This window comes from Rhineura floridana, chromosome 18, assembly GCF_030035675.1.
Source record: "Rhineura floridana isolate rRhiFlo1 chromosome 18, rRhiFlo1.hap2, whole genome shotgun sequence".
In the NCBI taxonomy this organism is placed as follows: domain Eukaryota; kingdom Metazoa; phylum Chordata; class Lepidosauria; order Squamata; family Rhineuridae; genus Rhineura; species Rhineura floridana.
The window spans coordinates 2,417,789-2,434,843 of NC_084497.1; the positions used below are offsets into that span (position 1 = coordinate 2,417,789).

Consider the following 17,055-nt stretch of genomic DNA (forward strand, 5'->3'; position numbering starts at 1 on the left):
TCTTTTTTAAATAACGAGAAAATAAATATTGCAAAGTGCAGCAGCGATTTGCATAACCCGAGCCAACTGCATGTTTCCAGAATGACACATGTAATGCAACTCCTTATTAAAAAAATAAAGAGTGATATTGAAATTAACGGCCCTAAATTAATGGGTCTACTCTGAGTAGGACCGAGTGGAATAGAACCCAAAACGAAAAATAGTAGACGTTTGAACTGCAAATAAAAATCGCCCCCCTTTCTCTCAAAACTTAATAATTTTATTTGTCACTTACTGCAAAAGAAAATTGTATCAAAAGCACAGTTTTTAAACTCCTAATATAAGGTAGTAGAAATGACTCTTAAGAAACAGCTTAGCCTTCAAAGGGCTTCTAAAATTCGCTAGCCCTTTTTTGTGGACCACCTCGCAGGGCTGTTATGAGGACAACATGGAGTAGAACCAGGAGCTCCTCAGAGGAAAGGAGGGGGAGATGAATGTATCAAATTAGTTAAACACAAATACAGGCCAGTGGTTAATGAGTCCAGCTCCAATATCTCTCCCCCCCTCTTTTACACCAAACTTTAACAACAAACAGGCTGCACTGTGGCAGTGGTGTTGGACAACGCTTCCTTTCAAAGTCCTTTTTATTAAATAGTTTCAAAAACCAGGAGGAAAAAAACCACAAAAACCAAACAAATAAAAAACAAATCACCCACACCCTGCTGCTAAAAAAAAGCCCAACCCCTTTCCGGCAAAAAACCCTCTACCTGATCCCACAAAATCATCATTCCCTCCCCTCCCCTGCCCAGGGGCTCTCCATCTCTTTCCAAACCAAAGGTTTCAAAACACAAGAGCCCTGGGGTTGCAGGGATCAAACTCTAACAAAGGGAGGGCGGTGGAAGAGATCTAGGGCACATGCCACCCAGTGGCTGCGAGTGCCACTGCAGCGCCAAGCCAGGAGAGGCTAGCTCTGAACTAAGACTTGTGATCAACAAGGGTGCAAAGTTTATCACTATCCTTCTCTCCTTCCCCCACCCCCCAAACTCGTGCAACTAGAGCCCTTGCTAAAAAATCCCAAAAGTAATGCGGTCTTTACAAAAACAAAACAGCCCACCCCATCTCCCCCCCCATCCAAAAAATCCCACCCACACCTGCTCTGCCACTCGGCTGCTCCTCAAGGGACTGGTGGCAATGTCCTTTTTCTTCCCCAGTCTTGACCGGGAGGCAGAAGCCAACTCTGGATTAAGAGATGGCTCGATAGGAAACACTACACCCCTCCCTCCCTTTTCTTATAAAAAACACACAAAACACACAGCATTTTAAGCCAAATTGTAGATTTGCCACCCCTCTCCCCACACGCGCAGAACCCACCCCCCTACCACCCACCCCACTTCAAGCAGAAGCTGAGTCTCCCTTTGAGGTAGAGTTCTTTTCTGTTTTGTTTTGTCTCATGGCCAAAGAGGGTTTTCTGAGTCTCAGCTGGGTGTGTCCTGGGTTCAAGTAAAGAGTCAGATAGTTTATTGCTACTATCGGGAACAGCAGCAGCAGGAGGCAGCGGTGGAGGAAAGGGGGCAATGGGGGGGAGGGGAAAAAGGAGGAGGGTGACGAGGGGGGCAGGGAGGGGACCCCTCGTCAAGATTCCTCGTTGCCGGAATCATCCTCGTCGCCGTAGCAGCTGTCGACTTCCTCTTCCATCTCGTCGTCCTCATAGTAGTCATCGTAGAAGAGGTCCGAGCCTTCGTCCGGCGCAGGGGTCTTGGTCTTGACGCAGTACTCAGCCAACGTCGTCGGGACCTTGACTCCGTCGCGTTCGGCATCCACCTTGGTTCCAAGGACTTGCTTCCTGGAAGGGTGGGGAGGGGAGACACTAATTTGTAACGTAATAGAGAAGAGCCCTGGAGCAGTTCGATTGGGCCAAAGGGTCATCTAGCATCTTGTTCTCAGAGCAGCCACCCAGATGCCCCAATTGGGAAGAAGCCCACAAGCAGGACCTGAGCACAAGAGAAAACGTGCCCCGCTTGGGAAGCCCTCCCTCTTTAATAAAATACTTCCGTCCAACCACTTTTGGTTATCGCGGCAGTGGGCGGGAACGAGAATATTTATATCTGTCAGATATTTTTACAGCACAAAAAATAAAGATTTTTAATAATTTAAAAATAATTAAGAAATATTTGGAAGGTTTCTAAAGCGCCTGTTATAAAATATATTATCTTACATGATATAGAATCATCAAAAGATAAGAACGTGATTTAAAAGCATACTTGCATATCACACACTACTCAAAGTTTTGACCACTAAATGAGAGTCAAACAAGCAAGCTCAATCTATTTAGGACACTAGGAAAAAAAAACTCTTCTGTGTGGCATAAGAACGTAAGAAGAATCCTGCTGGGTCAGGCCAGTGGCCCACCTCATCCAGCACCCTGTTCTCACAGTGGCCAGCCAGATGTCCCAATGGGAAGCCTGCAAACAGGACCTGAGTGCAAGAACACTCTCCCTCTGCGCTGTAGTTTCCAGCAACTGGTATTCAGAAGCATAACACCTCTGATCATGGAGTCAGGGCACAACCATCACGGCTGGTAGGCACCGATAGCTTCATCTTCCACGTACTTCCCTAATCCTCTTTTAAAGCCATCTAAGTTGGAGGCCATCGCTGCCTCCTGTGGGAATGAATTCTATTCTTTAACTATGTGCCCGATGAGGAAGTACACATTCAGCTTCACTGGATATCTGCAAGTTATTATGACAGAGTGTGAGAGACATTCACCACTCCATGCATTATTTTATACACTCCTATCATGTCACCTCTTACGCGCCTTTTCTCCAAACTAAATATCCCCAAATGCTGCAACTTTTCCTCATAGGGACAGATATTTTAAGATCTGTTTTCATGATGTTTTAAAGTGTTTTTAGCGCTTTGTTTGCTGCCCTGGGCTCCTGCTGGAAGGATGGTCGGGATACAAATTAAATAATAAATAAATAAAATATTTGAAGGCAGCTGCCACCTTGCTTCTAAATCTTCCCCTCTTCAACCTAAACATAATCAGCTCTTTCGACCATTTATTGTAGGATTAGACAGCGGGGGGGGGGGGGGGGAATGACAGCGAGCTTTTCCTGCTCCCGAGGGCCTCACAGAGCCAGAGGCAAAAGTGCACAGATGGATGAATGTAACTTTTTCCTTTCTACAACAGGGCGGCTCTTTTTGTCCCCCAACTAGGCGAGCGAGAATCATGATCAAAATTTCAAGGACACGCATCCCAGCCTGGCAAAAACTCAAAGCAGGGCCAGCAAAGCGTGTTGTTGGACGTGGGGCAAGAGCAACTCTTGTCTAGGTTCCAGAAGGGAGATAAGAGTGAGGGTCCTCCAGCTGGCTAGGCTTGCCTACCTTTACCTGTGCTCTCCTCTGCCTAACTCTGCCTAACTTCCTTCGGTTGTAAGCTGATATGCTCAGGGAAGCTGACCTGCACTTCCTTCACCTTCTTCTTCCACTGTCCGAGGAGAGAGGAATGATATCTCTGTCTTTGTTCTCTCTCCTGAACCAGGAGGGCAATGCCAAAGTCACTGAGCCTCCCACTGAGTTAAAAGTAGGCATGCCTTTCCTATCTACTATGTATTTCTATAAATAAAGTAGCTTTTTCATATTTTACTAAATCCTAAGTCTCAGCGATTTAAATGCAGGGTAAAAGCCTGCTTCTTTTTTAAATGCACATGCTGGCACACTCCAAGCTCAGACCGCTGAGTTGCTCTGCTTATGTGTAACAGGTGCGGCCTGCAGAAAGGGCCAGGAAGAGAGGTCTGGAGGGCCGCATTTGACCCTCCACATTTACGCTTGCCCCCCCCCCCGTGTCCTAGGACTTCAGTTCCGGATACCTCAGCACCCTGGTCACCCTCCTCTGGATGCGCTCCAGTTCTGACTGTGGCCTTCTTGAAATGCCCAGAAATGGATCCAATTCCTCCTGGTCAGCACAGAACAGAGGGAAATGGTTACTACTCATGGCTGGTTCCCGAGAGAGAGAGAGGATTTCCCACTAACCTGATGATGTCCGTGTACTCTTGATCCTTCCCTTTGCTCTCCTTCCACTTCCTGTACATCACGGAGGCGTCAACGTTGGCAGGGGAGAATGTGTTTGGTTCGTTGAGGAGCGAGATCACGCTAAGGAGTATTGTCCTGGTTTTTTTTGGGGGGGGGGGAGAGAGCAAGAGAAAAAATACCATCAGAGAGTGGAAGCGTCACCAGCACAGGTGGAGATGCTGCTTGGAACGAGGCCACATTGTACATTTATTCCACTCTATCATGGCTCCCCCTCCCCAAAGCATCCTGGGAAGCATAGATTGTGAAGGGTTCCGAGAGTCGCTGGTAGGCAACCCCCTATCCGCCTCACAGAATGGTTTCATTTTCAGAGTGGTTTAGCAGGCAGCTCCTGGGAATTGTAGCTCTGTGAGGGGGAATAAAAGTCTCCTCCTAACAACTCTCAGCACCCTTCACAAAGTACATTTCCCAGGATTCTTCGGGGGAAAGCCATGACTGTTTAAAATGGAATCATGGTGGAATAAACGTACGGTGTGAATGTGGCCTAAGTCAGAGGAGGTCAAAACAGATGGGAAAAGGAGGAGAGGGCTAACTCATGGGGTCAGGCCACCTCTGACGTAGGCGGGAGGGAACCATGCGGAGAGGCCTTGAAAGCCCTTTGCGATCCTCTCCGCTCCTTTCCTTTCCACCTCTGAGGGTGCAAAACAGAAGAGTGAGGAATATCGCGAAATCCTTTCCTGCTCTCCCCTTTTCAACCTCTGTTGTCAGGATTTTGACAGGTGAATGGGGCAACCCACCTGCCACTCATGTGCCATCATAATGGCACCATGGATTAGTGGGTGGGCTTATGACTGAGTACAAAGGGCAAAGACTGTGCTCTGGATATACGTCACTGTGGAGGCATTCAAGGGGCAGCTGGACAACCACCTGTTGGGGATGCTTTAATTTGGATTCCTGCATTGAGCAGGGGGCTGGACTTGATCGCCTTATGGACCCCTTCCAGCTCTATGATTCTGTGATCGTTGACATATCGAATGAACTGTGGGTGTGTCCAGTGGGAAAGGCTTATCTTTATTTTATCTATCCTAGTAGTTCCTTAACTTTCCCCTACCCATGGGCCACTGAAAACTGGCAAGGCTCTTGGCAGACCACTTAATGGTTTTTCTGCCGGTTGTAACAATTCGCATGCCCTGTGCTAGATGCCGCATGAATGTGAGTTGTTACACTGGAACAGAAACAACAACAGCAGCTATTGCGTTTGTGCCCCTCACAAATACAAGGGAAGAGGCCTCACCTCACGTTCTGGGTAGGGTTCCACCTTTCTGAAGGCAGCTCTCCACTTTGCGGGTCGTCCACTGGAGGATGGAGAATGGAAATGCAAACGTCTCCAGTCTGAAAGAGAGAAAATAGTTGTTTCAGATCACGTAAGCCTCTGCCACGCTGGTGCCCTCTAGATGTTTTGGGCTATAACCCGCATCATCCCTGGCCAGGGCAGCCATTTTGGACTCCAACTCCCATCAGCCCCAGCCAGAGCAACCATTTTGGGCTACAAACCCCCATCAGCCCCAGCCAGTGTGACAACATACCTCGTATATGTTTGGATGCCACATTTTGGTCAGGAATCTGAAGGCGGGTGGCGAATAAGGGTAGTCAATGGGAAACCTGAGACGAGCCTATGGAGAAAGACCGGGGGGGGGGATAGGAAGAAGGGTTAAAGATGGGGGAACAGCACAGGAACACCACACCAAAGTCCCAGAGGACAGTCCACAAAGATTGGACTGTCCTCGGCCAAAGCAGCATACCTGTCAAGAGTCCTAGATTAGGAGAAGGCACCCCGTCTCCCCACATCGAATTCAAGACCCACATGATCCCCTCCTACCTTGCAAGAGATTCTCGTGGCTTATTGTACTTTTTCCCCCAAAAAAGAATTGAAAGGCAGTACGATTAAAGAAAAATATCCCTTTGAGGCACTCTGCGTAAGCATAGGAAAGGTGCCTTAGACCGAGGAAGGCACTTGGGCTGCCTGGTTCTACCCCAGGGGTGAGCACCCTGTGGCTCTCCAGATGTTGCTGGACTATCAATGGCTTTTAGAAATGTTCTACCTCCACTATTGCTGGGAATCACAAGCAGGGAACGTTGCTGTTGTGCATTGGCCACTCTGAGAACAGGATGCTAGACTAGATGGGCCTTTGCTCCGATCCAGCAGCCAGGCTCTTCTTAGCCATGACAGCTGAGGATAAAGCCTCCATGCCCAGAGGCAGCCTATGTCTGAAGACCGGCTGGGAATCTCAGCAATTAAAAAAAAACACTCATGAAAACACTCCAGCATTTTGGTGCGAATTTCTCCTAACAAAACACATTTTTTTCTAAGCAGGTGTGACTAATGTACACATTTTTGCAAGCCATTTCTGATCATGTAACACATTTTCCATGTTCTTTCGACTCACATTTTAAGGCACACTTTCCCCTAATATATGCATTTTTGTAGACATTAGCTGGTGAACTGCATAGCAAAATTCTGAGTCGTGTGAATTTTGAAGGATGGCTGTGTTTGAGATTCTCATATTGTTTCGGAAAGGGTGAATTTGACAGATTCCGCTTGGAAGGCAAACTGAATCAAAGTTATCTCCCATCCCTACTCGCTGTTGCGCTCAGGTCCTGCTTTCCCATAACGGGCACTGAGCTGGCCACTGTGAGGATGCTGGGCTTGCTGTGGCCTCTTGTCACAGGGATCTCCTAACACTGTCGGATTAGCAGGTCAGGCTGAAATCGGCTTGGGGTTTACACCAATGACACACTTCGCCAGGTACGTTCGAGGTCAGGTGAGTCACCGGCACTCGCTTCCTTGCCAACCAAGCTCATGAAGCTCCTTTGAGAATCTCACAATTTTCCATCCCCCTGTCGAGCTGGTTGAGCAAAATCAGTCCCATCGAGAGCTGCCTCTTCCCCACCCCCAGGGCAAATACAGGGCAGGCTAATTTTGAGTTGGGGCAGGCCCAGCTCCTGTTTGGCTGGTCTGGTGGCCTGAAGCTGAACCTGGCCTGCTCACTTCCTCATCCAGACTCTGGCACAGAGGTCGGGACACCTCGGGAAGCAACTGCAGAGGACAGCTCAAAATTCAGCAACCAACCCTGAGTTCTGCTCAGAGTAGACCTATTGAAAAACAATGGACCTAAATTAACCAAGTTCATTGATTTCAATGGGTCTACTCTAACATTAGATGCAGCGCTCAGATGTCAGGGGTCTTAAGAGGTCTACAAGTCCACGCTTCCAATTGTGAAATCCAGCACCCCACACACCCCAAATTTGGGCTCTGGGCCACACTGCACATACATTGGGTGGCATTCCGTGCTAGTCCTACTTGGAGAGAATCCACTGAAGTTAATAGACCTGACTAACTGAAGCTCATTCATTTCAATGGGTTCTACTCTGAGCAGGACCTGGTTGAATACAACCCGTTGGAGGTCCAAGAAATTTCTGTTTCCTGGGTCCTGCGTGAGGGTCTCCCAAGACAACCCAATTCCTTCACCCAGCATGCTTCAGAACATTCCATGACATCACAGCAACTCAACCAATGGCTGGGAAAGGCTCCCAGGTGTGCAACAGCTCCTCTGTGTGTGTGTCTTCTTTTATAGCCATCTTTTATGGCTATTATAGACTCAACACCTCTTTCTCAGAAACAAAAGAGTTCCATTTGGTTCGTGTCATGCATACGGCGGAGTCATGCAAAGCAACCATCAAAACAGACACTCCCTGCTTGTCACCCTCCCCAAGCGCCCTGGGTATTTGTTAAAAGTTTCAAGCTCCACCCAAGTTTACAGCTCTGTCCTTAAGGAGCGCAACCCGCCCAGACTCGTCAGTGGCTCCTGGCCTGTTGGCAACCAAATATTGTGTTCGTTAGAAGAGAGAGGAACGGAGTTTCCCTTCTCTCATCTCCCACCTTTTAGGCCATCAGAATTTGTCAACGAGTAACGAAAAGTCTATACAGGCCACTTAATTTTTTTTAAAAATCTAACAGGCTGAATAAATGTTAATTTAACCTGTGCGTAGCAAGCTAGCTTCTATACACACTCGCGCATCTTCCTCTCTCCACAATTCCAGTTCTCCTTCCCTGGGATATGCAGTACGTAGGTAACCAAGGAAGCCACCCTACAGTGAGTCAGACCTCAGAGTTTCAGGTAGGTGTTTTCCCCCAGCCCCACCTGGAGATGTCATGGATTGGGCCTGGGTGTATGCAACGCAGATGCTCTATCACCTTATAGACAGGAAAGGCGGCTGGAGAACATGACAGGCTGTATTTTGTTATCATTACAAAATGTATGTATTGCCCACCTTTCACCAGCAGGTCCCAGACGGTGTCAAAAAGAGTTAAAACAAGTTCGGCACTGGTTAGGCCTCACCTTGAATACTGCGTCCAGTTCTGGACACTGCACTTTACGAAGGATGCAAACTGGAAAAGGTTTAGAGGAGAGCAACGAGGATGATCAGGGGACTGGAAACAAAGCCCTATGAGGAGAGGTGGAAAGAACTGGGCACATTAAGCATTCAGAAGACTGACGGGAGGTTGCCACACAGAGGAGGGCCGGGATCTCTTCATCCTGGAGTGTAGGACACACAATAATGGGCTCAAGTTACAGGAAGCCAGATTTCGGCTGAAAATCTTCCTACCTGTTAGAGCAGTACGACAATGTAACCAATGACCTATGGAAGTAGCGGGCTCTCCAACACTGGAGGCATTCAATAGTCAGCTGGACAACCACCTGTTGGGGATGCTTTAACCTGGATTCCTGCATTGAGCAGGGGGTTGGACTGGATTTCATTTCATTTCATTTATTTCATTTTTAAAACCGCCCATAGTGAATAGCTCTCTGGGCGGTGAACAAAACAAGATTAAAATACAACATTACAATAAAATTACAATAAAATCAGCAACAAGTTAAACGGAAAAAAAATTAAATGAAACACATTGAACATTAAAATGCCTGGGAGTATAGCCAGGTCTTAACCTGGTGCCTAAAAGAAAGTACCGAAGGCGCCAGGCGTATCTCCACAGGTAGGCTGTTCCACAGTTCGGGGGCCACCACAGAAAAGGCCCTAGATCTAATAACAATAGGCCCCTTTCTACTCTACTATTCTATGATTCTAAGTTACAGTCACTGGAATAGGGCGGCTCCTGAACACACATATCTCAGGTGTCAGAGGCCAAAGTAAAGAGGTGTGTCTTCAGCATTTGCCGAAAGTTGTATAGTGAAGGTGTCAGATGCACCTCCGTGAGGAGGGAATTCCACAACTTAGGAGCTACCACAGAAAAGGCCCTCTCCTGGGCCACCAACCCGTGAACCTCTGTGGGTGGCAGCAACTGCCAAGATGGTCCCCTCTGATAATCTTAACGAGCAGTCTGGAGGGGGAAGGAGGCAGCCTTTCGGCTATTTGGGGTGTAAGCTGTTTAGGGCTTTAAATGCTAGTGTGAGTGCCTTGAATCGGGCCTGGAAACAAACTAGCAACCAATTTTTAACAGCAGTCTTTAAAAGCTTGGGCCTCCCAGTCCCACTGGACTACAACTCCCAATCGGCCCTAGCCAGCTGAGCCAATGGTCAGAGCTGCTGGGGAAGCTGCAGTCCAGCACCATCTGGGGACCCCAAAGTTGAAGAAGCCTGCACTAAAGGGATAGGGTGGGAGGGAAAGCCAATTAAGACTCCCTCCCTCCAAAAAAACACAGAGCAGGTGACATAAAAGAGTGACTGAAGACATGCCCTGAAGTCATTGATTCAGTTGTCACATTAGCCACATGGGGTGGCCTTAAGCAAGGCTCTCCCAGCCGTCCCATCTGCAATATTGGGATAATACTACCGGCTTACCTTACAGGGCTGTTTTAAGGCTAATGCACATAGCGTAAACATCTTTGCTGGGAACACTAAAAAGCATGAGAGGGTTAAAGCTGCCATTTTACGTGTCCTTTCCTGAAATTAGCCCTATTAAACACAACCGGGCTTACTTCTGAGTAGACATGCACAGGATCGCACAGGTAATATTCTGATTTACACAGCCAACAAAGGGAAGCCGTGACTGCAACAGTTTTGCAGGTGGGATCAGGTGGGCGGCGTGCCCTGGGGTTTATGAGGTGCGCGGGGTGTGGGTGGGAAGAAGCTACTTGATCTCAGCAGGCAGACACAGCAAACTCCAAGCTGACTCAGACAGGTTACAGCTCCACCTAGTCCTGTCCGGACGAGGGCAAGCAGGAATCCGAGAGTTGCAAAACAAGCTCATAAACCTACCTGATGTGACTTCCTCGGGCCAAAATTGACCCGGAGGAAACAGCCTATTTGCTTGCTTCTCTTCAATCCACATGACCTACTAACCATTCACCCAGAAAAAACAAACTGCCACATAACGTTCAGCTCTGCCTCCTTCCACCAGCATGGAAGTTAAGCAGATTCATATGTAACACTAAAACCATAGTTTAGCGTTCTGAGGGTGAGACCGCAGGCCTCTATCCCCGCCCCCCCAAGCCCTGGTGCGGCCGTGTGGAGGATAAGAAGCTCCACTTATGTTTTAGATTTAAGATTAATTACGGTTTAGTGTTACACCCAAACACTAAACAATGGCTTGAACTTGCCTTGTTTCAACAAACTTGGACCTGGGCTCAAATCCCCACTCAGCCACGAAGCCCACTGGGGGACCGTGAGCCAGTCACAGCTTCTCAGCCTAACCTGCCTGATAGGATTGTTGTGAGGATAAAATGGGTAAGAGAAGAACCATGTACACCACTTGAAGGAAAGGTGGGATATAAAGGCAACAATAATAAAGATTCACAGTTTGTTTAGAAAATGTATAAACCGCTTGCTCAAAAAAAAGTCTCCAAGCAGAGTAGCAAGCTGTAGTTAATTTAATGGTTCAATGCGAACGGCACGCTGCTCAATAGCTCCGTTGCTTACTCCTGCTCTAAAACAATGAAGGAACCTGTGGCGCTCCAGATGTGCTACCTTACCCCACCCACAGGACAATGTGCCAGCCAGCTGTGCCCCATCTGTGGAGCTCAGAGAACCAATCTTCTTCTATTAAGAAGTATCCTAACCTGGTCACATGGAAACAACTTTTACTTGCTATACCAGGGAGGGAGAAACTCCAGATGCTACTAGACTTAATTCCAAGCAGCCAACGTGGCTGGTGGTCAAGGATGATGGGAGATGGAGTCCAGTGATAGATGGACAGCACCAGGATGCCCAATATGCAAAACTCTTACTAACCCTGGTGGCTATGCTCTACCATTCTCACTGGAAATAAATTAGAGGGCTGTTTTTGAAAACATACCTAGTCCAAACTAAATAACCAGTAAAAAAAGATAACACAGAAAAATACCATGATCTTTTTACCATAAAGTGATAGCTGTCCTAAAGTATATTTTCCTGTATTTTCCCCAAAGGGTTCCTTGGGAGTTTTGCTTTGCAGAGACAGATGTTTTCAAGCTGTTTACAAGCAACACGCAGGCTACTGTGTCTGTCTATGGAAAATGACATCTTTGGGGTTACTAGTAAGAATTTCCCCCTAAGAGTGTTTGTGAGAAAAATATTAATGAGGGTTTTATAAATGTGACATACGAGATTGTGTTCTAAAGATCTTTTTAGAGGTTTCAAACATGGTTTAATAATTGTCACCCTATCTTTTTGCAGAAAAGCCCCAGAGAAAGGTCTTTTGGGGCCGAAACATGTTGGGCATGAATAAAAAGCATTCCACCATCTTTCTTTTTTTTTTTGGCATTTCCACTGGATGCTTCCTGGTTTTTTTGTGCGCAGTGAGAGGAATTATACCTATTCATTAGGTCATTTCAGAAGAGAAAACCAAGCTTCACAGGGCATTCTTGTATATGTTTACTCAGAGGAGGAACTGCTTATCATTAGAATGTGAAATTCTAAGAATAGGAATTCATGGAAACGCATGTGCCGGGAATCCCTGCCCTGGATTGCAGCTTCAAGTACTGTTTACTTGATACACTTAATAGTCCTCCAGTTACGTACTTAATGTATGGATATTTCCTTCACATTTTGTTGCTATTTACAGCTCTATTCCATATTTATACTCTTTTATATTGATATTTACTGTTTATCCTTCCATTGATATATTTCCACTGGCCTTCACTGACCAACATTGGTCACACCTCCACTTCAGCTGTTATATTTTACCGAGGTTGCTGCCTTTCTGCTGTGTGTTCATTCCAGTCTGTATCAGATTTGAGCTTATTTTTACATATGAAATAGTTTTTAATGGTTCGCATTCAACTAAGTCCGACGTTGAAATTAACGAACCTAAGTTAGTCATGTACATTAACTTCAATGCATCTAGTCCAAGTATGACTAGTATTGGATACCACCCAATTTTCTATATATAGAGAATTGTTTGTTTTTACAGTATGTAACCATTTTCATTGTTGATAGTTTTTAAACTGCTTCTGATATGTTTCATGAGAAGCAATTTATAAACGGAATAAAAAAAACGGGTTTTGTTGTTGCTTTTAATGGTGATGATTAATGTTTGTTTTCATTATTGGTACACTGCCTCGAAGGCTCTCTGGGTGGAAAAACAGCCTAGATGTTTTAATATACATGAAATATACTTCTTATTTATACACTGAAATCTGTATTTACATACTTCCTGTCCACATATTTACTTGCATATTCAGTTCTGTGACAATTGACACTCCTGTTTCGTTACTTATACACTAGTTCTCTGTTAGAGGCAGTATACCTTTGAATATCAGTTACCGGAAATCAGAAGTAGGGAGAGTTGCTGTTGCCCTCAGGTCCTGCCTGCGGGCTTCCCATTGGAGCACCTGGTTGGCCCTTTGAGAACAGGACACTGGACTAGATGGGCATCCCTTGCCCTGAACCAGCAGCTCTCCTTGTATCTTTTAGCATCACTTCTGCCTTCCTGTAGAGCAATGCTATGTGTGCTGACGCAGAAGTAAGTTCCAGTGCATTCACCAGTGGAATATTCCTAGGAAAGCAGGCACAGGACCGCTTGAGAATTTATTTCTTTTAACACTGGCACTCCTGTTGAGCACGAATACACTGGGTTTTCTAAATTTCAAGGGGTCGATACTAGCATTTAAGGCCCTATACAGCTCGGGTTCTTTGATATTCCCAGCAGGTCACTAAAATATCAGAAGCCTGTTCTGTGGAACATCATCCCTGTTGAGATAAGACAGGGGACCCCATTATCTATACTTCCTGGAAACAATTAAAGGCATTTTTGTTTGACAGGCTTTTCCAGCTGGATGACTAGTTGTTCTCTTGCAATGTTTTTAAATCTATCATCAGGGTTTTTTTAAAAAAAAGAAACGGTGCTGTTTTTAAACCCGTTTTTAGCTATTTTTATGACATGTCTGTAAATTGCCTTGAGACACGTGTAAAAGTAGATTTCTAAATAAAACATTTTTACTCAAAAAGGAAACTCAAATTCATTAGGGTTTATCCCGAGCTAAGTGGCTACAGGATTGCAGTTCTATTCTGAGTAGACTCACTGAAATCAATGGACCCAAGTTAGTCATGTCCATCCCTTTCAGTGGGTCTACTTTGAGTAGAACTAACATTGAATACAACCCTCAGGTTGGAAACCTACACAATTTGAAAGTAAATCCCACTGAACTCAAGAGGGCCTGCTCATCAGTAGACATGCTCAGGTTTTTAGTTATTTATTTAATATTCACTAGTTATCATTTCAATTTATTTATATACCTAAGGTTGCACCTGACTAAGTCATTGGACTAGGACCTGGGAGACCAGGGTTCAAATCCCCACTCAGCCATGAGGCTCACTGGGTGGCCTTGGGCCAGTCACTGCCTCTCAGCCTAACCTACCTCACAAGGTAGTTGTGGGGATTAAATGAGGAGAGGAAGGACCAGGTTCGCTATCTTGAGCTCCTTGGGAAAAGGCTGGACATAAAATGCAGTAAAACTACTCTTATTATTGTTACTTAGAGTAGACCCACTGAAGTCAAAGGAGTTAAGTTAACCGTGACTCCAAGTATGATTTAATTGGCGACAACCCTTGGTTTTTAGATACTGACAAGATTTCTGTAACACTGGCCCAGTTTAGAATCTACACACCAGCTTCACATCTACATTTAGAATTTATATCCTAACTTTAGAATCTACACACTCATTTCACAAGCATGTACAGAATTTACATGCACGCTTCACAGGTACATACAGAATTTATGTTTCAATTTAGAATTCAGGTGCTGCCTTCTCACACACATTTAGAAGTCATACGCTCACTTCACTTGTAAACTTAGAAAATACAATGTGGCCTCCAGAGTTTGTAGACTAGTTTATGACTGACACACTCTCTTCACTTTACATTTAAAGCAGATATCTTAGTTTAGAATTTAGAGATTAGCGTTGGTTGTTCAAAAAGAATTATTTCTACTCTTAACTTTGTGTACGCATGCAACACTTACTGTATACTCTAGGACTCCATCAATGGACCTAAATTAGTCATGTTTTTTAATTTCAGTGGGTCACCTTTGAGTATGACTAATGTTGCATGCAACCCAGAGTTAGGATTATGCTGCAACTCATACTCTGTAAATTATGTTATGACTAACTTGAGATGATTTATTTCAGCGAGTCCACTTCAAGTATGAATTGGCCACATGCATTAATTTCAATGGATCTACTCAGAAAATAAGAAAATGCCTTACACAGAGTCAGACCCTTGGGCCATCTAGCTCGGCAGCAGCTCTCAGGATTTCAGGCAGAGTTCACTCCCAGCTCTACCTGGAGATGCTGGTAACTGAACCTGGGTCCTTCTGCATGCAAAGCAGATGACTCTACCACTATGGCGTTTCCCCAATTAACAGGGGTGATTAACTTAGGTCCATTAATGTCAATGGGTCTGCTTTAGTTGGACAGAACCTTAAGTTTAGAATTTATTCACTAGCCTCAATTGCATATTTTAATGAGAAAAGAAAAGATTAAAACATTTGGACATTTACAGAAAAGGTGAGCAAGAGATGTATACATGCATGGCGTGGAGAAAGTGGTCAAAAAAAAGTTTTATCCTCCCTCTCTCATAGCTAGATCTGGGGGACATCCAATGAAGCTGAACGTTGGAAGATTGGGGACAGACAAAAGCAAGGGTGTCTTCACGTGGAGCAGAGCTGAACTATGGGAATCACTCTCACAAATGGCAGTGATAGCACCAATCTGGACGGCTTTGAAGAGGATTGGACACATTCATGGAGGAAGAGGAAAAGGCTATCAACAGAAGCTAATAGCCCTCATATCCTCTGGACTTCCCAGAATGGGAATCTGGCTGGTCATTGTGAGAACAGGATGCTGACCTAGATGGGCCATCGGCCTGCCCTAGCAGGGCCCTCTTATTATGTTAATTGTGCCTAAGTTTGATTTCAATGGGTGTACTCCCCGAGGATGACTAACATTCAATACAACTCTTAGGCTGGATATAACTTAAAATCATTATTTTGAGCAGGCCTACTCAGAATATAACTTAGCTGGATACAAACTTAAATGTAAAACGTCAATTCACAGAGCATTCTTACTTAGAAGAATTCCTTCTTTCCCGTTTCAAGGCAGAGAGTTGACTCCAACTAAGTCCTATTCCAGAGCAGACCCACTGACATCGACTTCAATTATTACTATTGTTTATAAAATTTACATCCCACCCTTCCTCCCGAGGGAGTCCAGGGCAGCAAACAGAGCAAATGAACAGCAACAAAATGGTCCCACGATAGCCATGCCTAAGGGGTCTACTCTGGAGTAGGACTAACACTGCCTACAGTTAAGCCTTACTCCAGAATAGACCCCTTGAAGTTAACAGGAGTGGCTAATTCAGGCACACACGCTTCAATGGGTCTACTCAGGAGTAGAACTAACATTTCTCTATGCGCGAACGTCATTTCTGTTCCACCTCTTTCCTCCACGGAGCTCCAGGTGGCCTACAAACACGGTTCTCCCCCTCCCTATTTCATCCTCACACAACAACCCCATGAGGTAGGCTAGGCTGAGAGAGACAGTGACTGGTCCCCACGACCACCCCAGTGACAGCTTCATGGCCCAGCAGGGATTAAAACCCTGGTCTCTCCACAGGACCCAGTCTGGGACCCCTACATCATCATTGGCCCTCCACTGGGTATAGCTGTAGCCCCAGAGAAGCCAATGCCCCCAAACTAGCCACAGCCATCAGCTTCAAAGGGGTCTACTCTGGAGCAGGGCTAGCAGTGTCTGCTCCTACTAAGCCTTACTCCAGAGTAAAGTTAATTGGCATGATTAACTCGGGTCTATTGGCTTCACTGGGTCTACGGACAAAACTTCGCCATGCCCGTCTACTTCAAAAAGGTCTGGTGTAGGGCTGACATCGCCTGCTACTAAGCTTTACTCCAGAGCAGACTGTCCCAACCAGTGTGCCTCCAGATGTTGTTGGACCACAACTCCCATCTTTCCTGACCTTCGGCAGTGCTGGCTGAGGCTGATGGGAGTTGTGGTCCAACAACATCTGGAGGCACACTGGTTGGGAAAGGCTGCTCTGGAGTAAAGTTAACAGGCGTGGCTGACGTGGGCTTACTCTGGAGGAGTGCAGCAAACTCCTACTCACCTTGAAGTAGCCCCCCTCGTAGTGGGTGTTGGGGGGCCCGAAGATGGCCACCTCCCAGTTGTAGAGGTCCCCCTCGTCCACCAGGCTGACTCGGAACCCCTCCACGGGCTCCTCCTGCAGCCCTTTCAGCTCCAGCAGCAGCGCCTTCTGCGAGCTGGGCACGGACGGCCGCGCCATGTCGGAGGGAGGGTAGGCCTCGAGCGAAGCCGGGGGCTCGCGTGAGAGAGGCGGCCGAGGAGGAGTTAGGGGTAAGGGCGGGAGGAAGAGGAAGGGGGGAGAAGAGGCCGGGCTCGTGGGTAAGGCAACGAGGGCGACGCCGCGGTGGCGGACGCGAAAGAGCGCCGCGGAGGCTAGAGCCGCTGAGACGGTGCCGTCGCGACGACAACAGAGAGCGCGCGGGGACGCTTGGGAGGCGTAGTTCCTCCTGAGTAGGCGG

General features: G+C 46.4%; 1 protein-coding gene across 1 annotated transcript; it reads right to left on the reverse strand.

Moving 5' to 3' along the window:
• Positions 1-237: 237 nt before the first annotated feature.
• CDC34 (cell division cycle 34, ubiqiutin conjugating enzyme) lies at positions 238-17,055 on the reverse strand. The gene is made up of 5 exons (XM_061601956.1): positions 16,620-17,055; positions 5,595-5,681; positions 5,303-5,400; positions 4,012-4,146; positions 238-1,822 (listed from the first exon to the last, which is right to left on the reverse strand). The coding sequence occupies exons 1-5, from the start codon at positions 16,794-16,796 to the stop codon at positions 1,612-1,614; spliced, it is 708 nt and encodes a 235-aa protein (XP_061457940.1). The 5' UTR covers positions 16,797-17,055; the 3' UTR covers positions 238-1,611.

What these genes read in the sequence shown, in the direction of transcription:
- CDC34 (XM_061601956.1), bottom strand. Translation starts at nt 16,796, where the DNA reads ATGGCGCGGCCGTCCGTGCCCAGCTCGCAGAAGGCGCTGCTGCTGGAG. An exon ending in GGCATCCAAACATATACGAG is followed by an intron (nt 5,401 to 5,594) that starts GTATGTTGTCAC and finishes TCTCTCTTTCAG; the next exon opens with ACTGGAGACGTTTGCATTTC. An exon ending in AACCCTACCCAGAACGTGAG is followed by an intron (nt 4,147 to 5,302) that starts GTGAGGCCTCTT and finishes AAAAAAAACCAG; the next exon opens with GACAATACTCCTTAGCGTGA.